We start from the raw sequence: 14,325 nt of genomic DNA on the forward strand, positions 1-14,325 counted from the left end.
TAGATTTATGGCTTGTTTGGAAGTTTAGAGAGGGAGGAGAGTAGAGGGGAGTAGAGGGAAGGGGAGTAGTGGGGAGGAGAGTAGAGGAGAATGATTCACCTCCACCTTATTTGGATGTTTTTAAAATTAGTAAGGGGGAAGGGAGTAATTAGCCCTTCCTCTTGTGTAATTTTGTTAATATAATAAGGATAAATTAGGTAATTTACTTGGTCAATAGTTTATGTCCTCTACTCCCCCTCCAAATCTCTCCAATTTGGGGGAATTAAAATTGGGGGGTTAGAGGGAGTCCAAACCCCTCCAAACTCCTCCAAATCCCTCCCCCTCATTCTTTAAAAAACTTCCAAACAAGGTAATTGCATTACTCTCCCTCCCTCTACTCTACTCCCCCTCCTTTTTTAAACATCCAAACATGCCATTAAATATTGATGAATCACAAAATTCAATCTACTCATTAGCATTTCATAATAGATGAATATTAATTTAGGAACTTCAATAAACAACACTTGATGCTAACTACTAGCATGTGAATTTCAACTAAGCCCGGTTTCTAAAAAAATGGAATTTCAACTAAGACCTTTTAATTTTTGGTTATTACCGGTACATGGGTATGGCCAAAAATGGCAAATCATGTTTAATCATGAGGCGCGTGACATAACGCACTAAAACTTAGCAATGAAGAATCTCCCATCCGAATAGGTAAAAACACCAAGACATGAACAACGGGCAGCAGGCAAAGCGACACGCAAGCGAAAACGCGCAGCGGGCAGCAACAAACGCCGTATTTTTTCCCATCGAGTGACGCCGTTTTACACGGACACAGCTAAAAAAAAGAAAAAAGAAAATAAAAGACAGGCAACAATCACTCATTTTTTTCACTTTATTTATTTATTTAGTAGTATTTACCAACTCTGAGCTTTCTTCGAACCTGAGGTTCGGGTTTGTCCAAATCCAGGTTCGGACCTCACAAAGCCTCTCGAAAAAGAGCCAAGCCAGCGTCGAAAAATAATGGAACCAAAGCAAGAGAGAGAGGAAGAGAGAGAAAGTAGTGAGAGAGATAGAGTGAGAGTGTTGTAGAGAGAGAAAGTGTTAGAGAGAGAGAGAGGGAAAAGGATGGGTCAGATCGTGAAGAGGAAGAAGAAAGGGAGGCCATCGAAGGCAGATCTGGCGCGCCGAGCCGTCGAGTCGGCTGAGGCGGCTGAGCGCGAAGTCCGGCGGAGTCTCCGGCGCCGGAATGTCAGGTACAACATCGACTACGACGATTATTTGGACGAAGACGACGAGGACGACGACGAGGAAGACCAGAGGAGGAGAGAGAAGAAGCTCAAGCTCGTCGTCAAGCTCAACCAAGGCACCGAGAACACGACTCCCCCTCCCCCTCCGCCGCGGCCTCGGTCGGCGGCGCGTGGGCCGCACGCGACGGATGATGAGGAGGACGAGGAGGAGGTGGAGGATGAAGAAAACGAGCAGGAAAGGAAGCCGATGAAGAAGAGGAAAATCAACGGTCAAGATGATGACAACGAGGATGATGATGACGAAGAAGTAGAACAAGAACAAGAACAAGAACAAGAAGAAGACGAAGAAGATGACGATCATAATAACCGTCATCGTCATCATCATCATCATGATTATGATGATGAGGTATGTATTGTATCATTGTACGGGTCTGATTTAACAAAAAGGAAAAAACTGAAACTGAAGCTGAAGCTGAAGCAGATGAAGAAGATAAAGTGAGAGATATATAGATATAGAGAGAGAGAGAGAGAGAGAGAGAGAGAGAGTACAGCTCAGTGAGAGAGAGATTTTTACTATATGATTGGTCCAGACTTCAATATTACTCACTCTGTGAGTGAGTGAGGGAAGAGAGAGAGAGAGAGAGAGAGATTGTGTAACGGTTGGGTCAACTGTCAAAAAAACTAACACAAACCCAAAGAATCTGATCACGCTTCCCCACCTTTCTCTCTCTCTCTCTCTCTGTCTACCCACCTCATTCTTTCTCTCTCTAAATCTTTGTCTCTCTGTCTTTCATTCTCTTTCTATTTTCTAAACTGTGCATTTAGCATTGTTGTCTGCCTTATCTGTCTCTGTCCGTGTCTCTGTCTCTATCTCTATCTACATATCTATCTTCGCACTCTCTCATAAACCCAGTCACAGTCGTGAGCTTTTTGCTTCATTCTATTTCTTCTTTTTTAATTTTTAATTTTTTTTTTCTTTCTATAATGATATGTACGGTATTTCATATGTTTGTTTGGGTTACACAGGAAAGGGTGGTGAGGAATAAGGTGGCGGACTCAAAGGGTGTCGATTCTGCTCCAGGTTTGGTTTCTTGGTTTTGATTTTGATTAATGGGGTTTGTGCTTTGTGTTTGAATTTTCTTGTATATTGTGAGAATTGGGTTTATGGGGTTTTGATGAATTTTTTATTTTATTTTATTTGATAGGGACACCTTCTGATCCTCCTCTCTTGATTCCATTGCCTGATAAGAAGACATTGGTGTTTATTCTTGACAAGCTTCAGAAGTATGGGGATGAATTCCTCTCTGTCTTCTTTTTTCCCTTTCTACCTACCTTTTGATAATGTGAAGATTAAGGAGTTATTAACGTTGATATGTGAACTGTGGCAGGAAAGACACGTACGGTGTATATGCAGAACCGGTTGATCCTGAGGAGGTGTTTGGAAAATTTTCTTTCTTTGTTGTATATGGTAATGTGGTTTTGAAGCCAATTTTGGTGCTGGTGTTTAATGTTTTAAAAATAATTTTTGGTCACTGCAGCTTCCGGATTATCACGAAGTGATTGAGCATCCTATGGACTTTGCCACAGTGAGGAAGAAGTTAGCAAGTGGATTGTATTCTACCTTGGAACAATTTGAGGTTTGTACTCGTATTTTAGTTTTGCCACATGTGACTTATTTATAACGTGGCTACGTTACTCATGTTGGAGGAGGAGGAGATTGAGTCTATTTGTCAAACACTCACACTCTTGGATCGGGGACTCTTCATCTGTTCCCCCAGCCTCTCATAATGTAAAAATGATTCAGAGGATGCCTATTTCACATACTATAACGGTCAGGAATTTCGGATAATGAATGAGAGAGTGACAACCTACATGTAGTGTATTGAACAGTCTGGGTGCAATTTGTGTTACTGTGTGCATTTGTATTAAGAAGAGAGAGACAGAGAGAGGGAAAAACATCAGGTACTAATTAAGCTTAGCGAAGCTTGCTTATGATATTAATGGGCATTGCATTCTCTTATGAAAGATAATGGCGAACATGGCCGAAAGCAATTTTATGTTTGTCCTTATTGTAATTAGGTAGCAGCCTGCAATAATATTATTATCTATTTTTGTGTGGGTCAATATCTCACTTGAGGACCACATGGATTTGCGTAATTCAATCCATATGGTTTCATTCTCTATTTTTGTGTGGGTTAATTTCATTGAGGAACATATGGATATGCATGGTTAAATTCATATTCTGTAGGGTAGGTTCCATTTAATTGTAAGTCTTCTCTATATCATTGGTATAGCCCACATTACAGCCAGACTTGTATAATCATTTTGTAGTTAAATTTTGCTTTGTGACTTAAGAGCTGTTGCCTAGATGTCTTACTTAAATGTACTGAAGGGTGTAAGATGTGGGAAATCTGGTAGTGATAGGATTCAAAAATTAACTGGCACTGGACTAGATTTAGAAGGGAATCACTAGTGTGTCATTTTGGAGAATAAGCAATTTAGTTGAAGACTGCTTATGATGCTTGTTGTATTCCGAATCCAAGAAAAAGGGTTAATAGTGTTTGATAAATTACTGACTGTCCCAAAAACTTTAAGTTGTTAGATAATGGTGAATTTAATCACTTCACCATTATTCTAATACTCCCTCTCGCATGTTTGCCCAGGTTCCCTCTTAATAATTGAGGCCCAACATTTGAAGATTTTCAATTATTTAAATGGGAGGTAGAGTGGAGACAGGGTTCAAACTCATGAGTCATGACCCCCTGCTATGATAACATGATAAATTAACAAATGTCCCTAAAGCTTAAGCTATTAGAAAATAGAAAATCTAATCACTTAACAACTATTCTTACAGTGTCTATAGACCATTAGGTGATTTTGGGAATTTGTCCTGCATGTCATAGGTTATACTTCCTTATCCTAGCTTTGATCTATATTCAGTTAATGCTTACTTATCTTTTGTGTAAACTAAACATGAGTGGCCTTACTGGATATTTTGCTCCATTCAGTGGGTGGAGCTTGTTCTCTAGACTTATCAATATAGTTTAGCCAGTTAAGGCTGATCTTTGTGGCAAAATTGAGACTCATTCTAGTAGGTAGTCCTGCTAAACTTATGCATTTTTTAGGGTCTCACTGTATGACATAATCCACTTCTTTGTGTGTATGTTATCACACAATGTAAATGAATTATTACAACAAGTTTTGGCTTGTGTTCTCATGAAATAGTTCGGATGACAATATAAATTTTGGAACATGCCAATTTTAGTGATTTCTTTGGTGGTGAACTACAAACAAAGTATATAAACAGGAAGATGTGCTATTGGAATAGGCTGTTCTCAAAAGTAATATTCAGAAACTGTTTTTGGAAAACCTTTTCACTGGGAACATAACCGTACAGGTCATGGTTTTCTGTTTCTAAATTTGTCTCTGCGTCTGTTTGCCAGCAATTATTTCTTTTAGCTTATTTTCTTATGTACCATTTTTTGAAGCCTTATTTTTCTAAATATAACTATACTTTAATTGACTTTCTGCAAATTAGCACTCATTTTAAGTAACTTACATTTTTGGACTAGATCCTCTTGCCAATAAATTATGTGAAGGAAAAAGAATTCTTTTATATGTATTTACTTGTAAAGTTTGTTATGGTGAATGCAGAGTGACATTTTCTTAATTTGCTCAAATGCAATGCAATACAATGCACCAGACACCATATACTATAAACAGGTATAAGAATTTTGGCCATTCTTATTTGTTGACTCTGTTTGTTTCACCTATTTTGTTTTGTTTGTTAATGTTATCTTTTATGACACAATTATTTGTTAAAGGCTCGTTCCATTCAAGAATTGGCAAAGAATAAATTTGAGAGGCTAAGGATGGATTTTGAACGCGCTGAGAAAGAATTGAAATCTGAGCTGAAAACAAGATCCAATTCCTTAATCAAGAAGCCAGTAAAGAAGCCATTCTGCCGGACCTCACAGGAGCCTGTTGGCTCTGATTTCTCCACTGGTGCCACTCTTGCCACCATTGGAGATGTACAGAATGTTTCCAATCCAAACCAAGGTGGTAATTGTGAGAGACCTAGTAATACTGATGTTGTAGAGGGTACTTCTTCCCTAGTTGATACTAATCCTGAGAAGGTGGAAGAACTGTCATCAGGTACTATAAAAAAGTTTATTTTTCCTCCTTCTGTTATGTACAATTGTGATGATAAATGTATGTGGAGCTTGCCAAGATTTTAGCAATTTGTTGTAGCCATTAATTGCCAAGAATTAGATTTGCTAGCTGTTTCTATGTTGTTGCTAGCCAATATGGAGTAGTATTTTACAATCATGCTCAATCATCTCAGGTCAGAATTGACTGAGATAGCCTTGCTCCTTATAGTGTTAGGTTTTTATGGTTATACTTCACACCATCCCTCTTCTAATTGTTTTGCTTGCTGTGCTATTTTAGGGAAGGGTCTGTCTAAATGGGCAAGGAAGCAATTTGTATTTGATGATAACCGCCGTGTGACGTATAACATTTCCAATCAACCAGTTGTTAGATCAGAATCAATATTTTCAACCTTTGAGGCTGAAATTAAGCAGCTGGTTGCTGTATGTATTGTAGATACTGGTTCCTTTTCTTGAATAGTTGGCCTTTCTACTCGACCAATTTTTATTTTAATATAAATATTTTTTCCCCTGATTTTGCCTATGGGAATCAGGTTGGGCTTCATGCAGAATACTCTTATGCTAGGAGCCTGGCTCGTTTTGCTGCAACTCTTGGACCTGTTGCTTGGAAAGTTGCCTCCCAGAGAATTGAGCAGGCATTACCTGCTGGTTGTAAATTTGGTCGTGGTTGGGTTGGAGAATACGAGCCACTTCCAACCCCTGTGCTAATGCTTGAGAACCGAATGCAGAAAGAACCTGGTTTAGTTTCAAAGTTGCAGTCTAATGCTGAATTGAGAAAAGATGACAAAACTAAGACTCCTGTTCCTGCTAAGGAGCGTCCTGTAAGTGGGCCTACCTTGGAGGGGAAACACTCTTTGTTGGCTCCAGTCAGTGGTCATACTACAGAAGGGAAATTATCTGTTTCTGGTTCTGCTGGAACAAAACCTAGTACTCCCGATAATGCTATTTATCAGCTGCAAAATCCACAATCTAGGAATTTTGCCAAGCCTGAGAGTAAGGTTATCAAGCAATTTGAATTGAACTCTTTGCCCTCAGTGCATCAAAATAATGCTGAGCTTATTGCTGAAAAGCAGTTTTCAAGTAATTCAGAAACATCAGGTTCAAGGTCTAAAGAACCGGCACCAAGAAACATAAATATTTCGCAGCCTGTACCTTTTAAGCAGCCGGATACTAATGGAGTTGTTACTGGAGGGTTGCCTAACGGAAAAGTCAACAGCAGCAGTTTGAATAATAAGATGAGTAATCCATCTTCTGACACAGTTCCTAATCACATGGCTAGAGCAGCTTACTTTGCTCATGCGCAGGAGCAGGGTCTTAGTGACCCTGTTCAGTTGATGAGAATGTTGGCTGAAAGGGCTCAGAAGCAGCAGAAATCTTCAAATCAATCTCCAGTTGAAACTCCACAAGCCACGCCCTCGGTTCCATCTACAAGGAGAGATGACTCAAGCAATGCTTCAGCGGCTGCTGCCCGTGCATGGATGTCCATAGGGGCTGGAGGGTTTAAACAAGCAACAGAAAATTCAGGTGTGCCCAAAGCTCAGATATCTCCGGATCCATCATACAACCCAAGTCGGGAATTCCGTCCACAAATTTCTCAAGTGCGGGGAGAGTTTCCGCTTTCTGGGGGGATGCAAACCCAGTCTGAAAGGAAGAGTTTTCCACTTCAGCCTTTTGGACCACAACCTGTTCGTGTGGGCAATGAAGCACAACTCCAAAATCGACCTATAGTTTTTCCCCAGTTAGCACCGGCTGACTTGTCTAGGTTTCAAGTGCAGTACCCTTGGCGAGGTCTTAGTCCTCATACCCAACCAAGGCCAAAACAGGAAACACTTCCTCCAGACTTGAATATTGGTTTCCAGTCTCCAGGGTCTCCGGTGAGACCATCCTCTGGTGTTCTGGTTGATTCGCCGCAGCCAGACCTGGCTTTGCAGCTTTGATTGAGGATTGGTTTTCAGAGGAATCAGACAGATAGGGAAGAGAGCGTAGGTCAATTTAGCTCCTGTCTCAGCAACATAAATTTTGTTATAGTCTCCCATGCCTTAGTTGCATAATTGCATTGAATGTGTGAATGCCACCGGTTTGATATGACTGAGATTTTGGTGTTCCCTGGTCCTGGATTAAAGGATTGGAGACGTGTTGAATCATTTTACTTCTTGATTGGGGTTTGCTCATACAGAGAAGGATTTAGTTAGTCAGAGAGCTTGCTTGAGATGGAGTGATGCTGGTGGATTTGAGGAAAGACCATCTTATTTGCTAAATGAGGATTACTGACTTTCAGCATCGGAGTTTATATCATTTCAAGGAGCTAAAACATTTGAAAATTTCAGCAGCAGATCATTGATTTTATGAATATTAGCGATTGTTTAGAAGTTCTTAAGTCTGACGGTGACGGTAAATGCATAAAATGTAGTTGATGCCTTGTACATTTGTTACAGGTGGATGAGAATTAGTTGTTTAGCTTCTAGTTCTTATGATGCTTATCATGTAATTGCATTTTAATTCCAGTTAATACTGCCAATATTTATGTAAATGAATATTATAATCTCTGAAATGGAAATTTTCTACTGTTCTCTTATTTCTCCAAGTCTTTTTCAGTGGTTTTCTTGCCATTTATTTGTTAGCACTAGTATTTTAAAGGGAGGCTTAAAACTTGTGTTGTGTGGAGTGAACAGAAGGGAGGGGGGTTATGTTTCAAGAGCTGGGGCGAGGGCCACCTCCTATGTGCAGCTCGTATGTTGCCATTTGATAAAAAATGCAGTGTAGGAAAAGAAGAGTAAACAGTAATATGACTGCCATTTGGTGATACAGGTTTTCTGATAACTGTGATATGATTTGAATTTATGACATTTGACTTATGATAATTGCTCTTTATTAGAATGTAGTATGGGTAGGATTTAGACCTAGTAGCCACCCTGAGTACTGTAGGATACCCTGAGTACTGAAGGACTGCTCAAATTTGAAGAGCTGATGGTCATTGGTCACAGAACAAGTACTGCAAATTTGTTTGTATTTTCTTTCTCGTGCAATAATTTGGAAATACGGTAGCATTGCATTTTTGTAAAGGAAAATTTTTGCTCCAACCTCATTTGGAGCATCTTGCTTCAACCCATGATATGGCAATTAAAAACATCATGTGTAGTTTTAGTTACATGGTTTTTTTAATAGGTCATAAGATTTGTTTAAATAATATATATGAATAGTCTTATAAATTGTCAAGTAATAGGTTGAAAAAAGAAGCTCCAAATGAGTTTGAATTCAAATTTTATCTTTTTGTATAAGCCATAAAGGTTTGACCCAAAAAAAAAAAAAATGGAAAAAAAAAGAAAGCAAATTAGCACTGTTAAGGTTGCTGGAGTTGATGAAACCAATTTGAAAACCTTCTTTTGAATAGGCTCTTTTCTCAATTTGTCTGTCTTTCATTAACTTGTACAGTAATAGCCCATTTTCTATCTATCAAAAGAGATCTAGGCAAATTTTATGACCAGATTTTGGTAGCTTAATATTCTATGCTACACAGAAAGCAAGCAACAGCTGGGAGGTGCAAATTCTTCAAGCTTCCTGCCAGAGCAACCTGTTCAGCACTAAGAATACACAGGACCAACCAATCTTACAAATAAGGAGACTTTGAAAATTGCACAATACCCTTTGCTAATGTGGATTTGACACCATTACAAATGAATTATAGCCCTGGGCTAAGCGTAGAGACCCTTCAACCACAAAAAAAAGGGCTCTTGCAACAAAAATATTTTGCTAGATACAATATATAATACAACTGTAGTATAGACTAAAATCTAAGCCATGTTTGATAACTCAAATCACTTAACATTTTGGAGTCCTTCTCATTGAAAGAAAGGAAAATGAAATCCACGGGCTATGCTTCTGCTTATTCTTCGATAGTTTCTCATGAGATTTTTTCTGATTTCTAAGGACACAAACATCACCTTCACATATGTATCGTTTAGGCTTGGAGCTGAAGGACACTGAGAAACATCTGAAGAAGTTTGAGGAAGAAGCCATGGGGATTTTGAAGCACCAGAGCTCTATTTTTGAGAAAAAGCCATGGGAATTTTGAAGCGCCAGAGCTCTATTTTTGAGACTCTAAGCTCTCTCTCTCTCAGCCAATAAAAAAAAATTTCTGTCTCTCTTAATCTTTTACCTCCAATATCTTCCTCAAGGCCTCAACTGCTCAACATAAATATATATTCTATTTTTGAGATTAGCTCTCTCTCTCCTGCTCTCTCAGCCAATAAAAAATAAAATCTGTCTCTCTGACCTTTAACTATATCTCCTTCAATGCCTCAACAGCTCAAACATTAATGAATTTACCTATATTGAGGGTATATTCTATTAAAATACGTGAGGCTATTTAGCCTAACGTTAATTAGGTTCAAAACTGAGCAATTTGGTCTCTAAAGCTAATTTAGTATTTAAGATAGTTGAGAAAAATGACTAACGGTCCTAATAGAAAAGACTAACTGGTCTAACAATGTTTAGAGAAACTAAATTAGTTTTAGGAACCAAATTGATCAATTTTGAAAAGTCCTAAATTTGATTGATATTAGTCCAAACCTTATATTAATAAAATTTACTTGATATAGAAATTCTATTTTGCATGTGCAAAAAAAGAAAAATATATTTTAAGGTCGGAATATTATAAGGTCATGTGGTCAATATTAGCATGCTTTGATTTTTGAAAGAACAAAACGTGTTGGACATTTGGACTAAGGTATTGGTAAGGGCTGTGTGGTTCATGAACATGTGACGTAGTCTCTCATCGTGTACATTTTCTGTCCAATTATCAATGTGGAGAGTTAATGAAAGAAGAAACTTAAATTCGATTCTCGTATTAAAAAAAAAAATTGATAATTTTTTTAACACAACAAAATCTCACATCATTTTTGTTTTTTTTTTTTTTTTGGTAGTGAGTCTCAATCTAATATTTTATTATTTTATTTTGACCAATAACACGTGACATCTCAACTATTGTGATTATTTGTTGTGTCCATACCACAACCCAAAAAATTATACTCCACATTTTTGTGTAGTTTGATTTCTTTTCTGCATTTTCATATTGATCCTTACATGCTTTATTTTACATTTCAATATTTATGCAACATAAAATTTGGCTAATCACGTATATTTGGATTAATAGTAGTTTAGGGTTAAAAGAGTGTTAAGATCCTAATCTATACGAGATTTTGAGTGATTGATTTGAGATAGTTAGATCTCCAATAGAAGAAGAATTAATGAAGTTGAGAAGAGAAACCTGCAGAAGAAAGAAATGAACTGACTTCAATCTTATTGCTTGATTGAGTTCTCATACATGTACTGAAGAGGGTAAAATTATGGGTGATGGAACCATATTAGTAAACCTGATGGCTCTAGACCAGTAGGTTGATAGTGGACAGATCCATAGTGCATGGCCACAAGGTGGACGGGTCCAGAGGCCACGTGGCGTCTACCTGGTTTAAGTAATCTCCAAGGAATCCTAAATGGAAACAACTTGTGTCTTACGATTAACCCTAGTCGATAGAATCCTGATACGACTAGAATCTTAATATGGGAAGAATCCCATAATATATGCTCTTTAATGATGATCTTCTTCATAAGAAAAAGACTTCCCATGCAAGAAACGGAAGTCGGTTCTACTCTACTATAAGAACCCAAAGACTCTCAAGGAACAAGGTATGCATAATTTACCCCCAGCTCTGGCACTTTAGAGTTATAGAAAGGTTTCTTGACTTAACCTTCGGAGGGTCTTCGGCCGGTACCATATCAGAACTCTCCTAAGGTTTTCTCTTTTTGCTGTGCAAGAATTGTTTCGAGCGTGTGGGGACCGTGTGGCTTACTGGTGATCTTATGGCATCATCAGTTGGCACTGTCTATGAGAATATATTGTGATTTGTAAGCCATAACATCACCTCCCGGACGAAAAAGTTGCATGGTACTCACTCAATTGATGGCAACCACCACCAATAACCAAGGCGACGAACTGCGACGCACTGCCCTGGAAAGGCAAGTCCAAACCCTCACAGCGACAGTGGAATGTCTTACCAAACAGAATCATGACCTAGAGGAATAGTTGTGCCAAAGGAATGTAGTGATGGATACACAAGAGGAAGACTAGGAAAGCACTAGCGTTGAGTGAAGGAACCATGAAGGGCCGGAAGGAAGCAACACCCCAAGTAGGCCGGAACGACAAGACATAAGCCGGCCCTTCATCACTGATATGGTCCCATTTCACATAGTCGCCGAGATGCAGATGATGAAGGAACGGATGGACCTTATGATGAACGCCCTCAGAGGACGATTGTCCAGCGACCTAGATGACTTGGTCTACCGAACTGACTTGCCATTCATAGCCTTCGTCACTTCATTCCCCCTCCCACCGAAGTTTCGTATGCTGCAGGTGGAAAACTATGATGGATCCAAGGACCTTTTGGATCACTTAGAGTCTTTCAAGACCTTAATGCACCTACACAAGATACCAGATGAGATTATGTGCAGAGCTTTCCCCACCACGCTGAAGGGATTTGCGAGGATCTAGTTCAGTAGGTTGACGCCTAACTTCATCAGTACCTTCAAGGAGTTAAGTGCCCAGTTCGCCTCATATTTCATCGGTGGACACAGGTACAAGAAGTCCACTTCATGCTTGATGAACATCAAGTAACGAGAGGATAAGACACTGAGATCTTACATAGCCTACTTTAACAATGAGGCTCTTTCGATCGACAAAGCGGATGATAAGATACTCGTGGTAGCATTCACCAATGGGCTCCGAAAGGGTAAGTTCCTATTTTCTCTATATAAGAATGATCCAAAAACTATGTCGGATGTGCTTTACATTGCAACCAAGTATATGAATGCGGAAGACGCATTCCTGGCCTGAGAAGAAAAGCCCAAGAAAAGGGAAAGATAGGATGATATACGATAGGATAGGGACCAAAGATGGCAAGGATAGGGGAACTATAAGAGGAGAGGTGTTCAAGACCAACAAGGCACTAGCACTGAGTGAAGGAATCATGAAGGGCCGGAAGGAAGCAATGCCCCAAGTAGGCCGGAACGACAAGACATAAGCCGGCCCTCCATCACTGATACGGTCCCATCTCACATAGTCACCAAGATGCAGATGATGAAGGAACGGATGGACCTTATGATGAACGCCCTCAGAGGACGGGTGTCCAGCGATCTAGATGACTTGGTCTACCGAACTGACTTGCCATTCACAGCCTCTGTCACTTCATTCCCCCTCCCACCGAAGTTTCGTATGCTGCAGGTGGAAAACTACGATGGATCCAAGGACCTCTTGGATCACTTGAAGTCTTTCAAGACCTTAATGCACCTACACAGGATACCAGATGAGATCATGTGTAGAGCTTTCCCCACCACGCTGAAGGGATTTGCGACGATCTGGTTCAGTATGTTGATGCCTAACTCCATCAGTACCTTCAAGGAGTTAAGCGCCCAGTTCGCCTCATATTTCATTGGTGGACACAGGTACAAGAAGTCCACTGCATGCTTGATGAACATCAAGTAACGAGAGGATAAGACACTGAGATCTTACATAGCCCACTTTAACAATGAGGCTCTTTCGATTGACGAAGTGGATGATAAGATACTCGTGGTAGCATTCACCAATGGGCTCTGAAAGGGTAAGTTCCTATTTTCTCTATATAAGAATGATCCAAAAACTATGTCGGATGTGCTTTACATTGCAACCAAGTATATGAACGCGGAAGACGCATTCCTGGCCCGAGAAGAAAAGCCCAAGAAAAGGGAAAGACAGGATGATATACGGCAAGATAGGGACCAAAGATGGCAAGGACAGGGGAACTACGAGAGGACAGGCGTTCAAAACCCCCCACGGGGAAATTCACAAGTTTCACCCCATTGATCACCTTGATCGACCAAGTCCTGATGCAGATTAAGGATGAAGAGGCCCTAACCTTTCTCGGCAAGTTGAAGGAAGACCCTAATAATAGGTCTCGAGAAAAGTGTTGCCAATTCCATCGCGATCACAGGCATGACACAACTGATTGTTACGACCTGAAATAGCAGATCGAAGCCCTTATCCGATAAGAAAAATTGCAGAGGTTCGTTAGCAAGGATAGGACAGACCCAGCTCAAGAGTAAGCTCACCGATGGGGGAACAAACACCCCAGACGTCCCGTAGGGAATATAAGAATGATTGTAAGGGGCACGACGACTACTGAGTCATCCAAAAAAGCCAGGAAAACTTACCTCAGGATGGTTTAGAACGTCTAGCTAACAACCTCCATACCAAAGATGGCATGGATGGACAACCCCATCATCGGATTCTCATAAAAAGATACCCCACGCCTTCACCACCTGCATGACGATGCACTCGTAGTTAGCATACGAGTAGGAGATTACAATATGCACTGAATTCTGGTCGACAATGGCAGCTCGACTGACATCCTCTACTACCCAGGATTCCAACAGATGAGAATTGATAGAGAATGATTGATTCCAATGAACGCCCTGCTCATAGGTTTCGAAGGAACACATGTTTTCCCCCTTGGTGTAGTCACATTATCCGTAACAGTGGGCAACTACCCCTAACAGATCACTAAGGACGTAACCTTCATTGTGGCCGACTGCACCTCTACTTATAATGCCATTAGAGGGTGGCCTACCCTCAACTCATAGAAGGCTGTAACCTCAACCTACCATTTGATGATCAACTTCCCTATAGATTTCAGAGTAGGGGAGTTGCGCGAGAATCAGGTGGCTATGCTTGAATGCTACATAGCAATGATAGAGATGGGCGATCACCTCTAAGCTATGAACATAGAAGAACATTGAACAACCACAAAACCTGTGGAAGAGCTCAAAGAGATACACCTCGACGACTCCAGAAATGATCAAACAATGAGGATTGGTACCCTCGCCAGCTCGACGGT

General features: G+C 40.0%; 1 protein-coding gene across 1 annotated transcript; it reads left to right on the plus strand.

Moving 5' to 3' along the window:
- The first annotated feature begins 895 nt into the window (after positions 1–895).
- On the plus strand, positions 896–7,976 carry LOC112014188 (uncharacterized). The gene is made up of 9 exons (XM_024046568.2): positions 896–1,638; positions 2,259–2,313; positions 2,438–2,516; positions 2,621–2,666; positions 2,771–2,869; positions 4,887–4,955; positions 5,057–5,387; positions 5,682–5,824; positions 5,935–7,976. Exons 1-9 carry the CDS (start codon positions 1,111–1,113, stop codon positions 7,336–7,338), a joined length of 2,754 nt encoding a protein of 917 aa, XP_023902336.2. The 5' UTR covers positions 896–1,110; the 3' UTR covers positions 7,339–7,976.
- Positions 7,977–14,325: the final 6,349 nt, after the last annotated feature.

This window comes from Quercus suber, unplaced genomic scaffold (assembly GCF_002906115.3).
Source record: "Quercus suber isolate HL8 unplaced genomic scaffold, Cork oak 2.0 scaffold_782, whole genome shotgun sequence".
In the NCBI taxonomy this organism is placed as follows: domain Eukaryota; kingdom Viridiplantae; phylum Streptophyta; class Magnoliopsida; order Fagales; family Fagaceae; genus Quercus; species Quercus suber.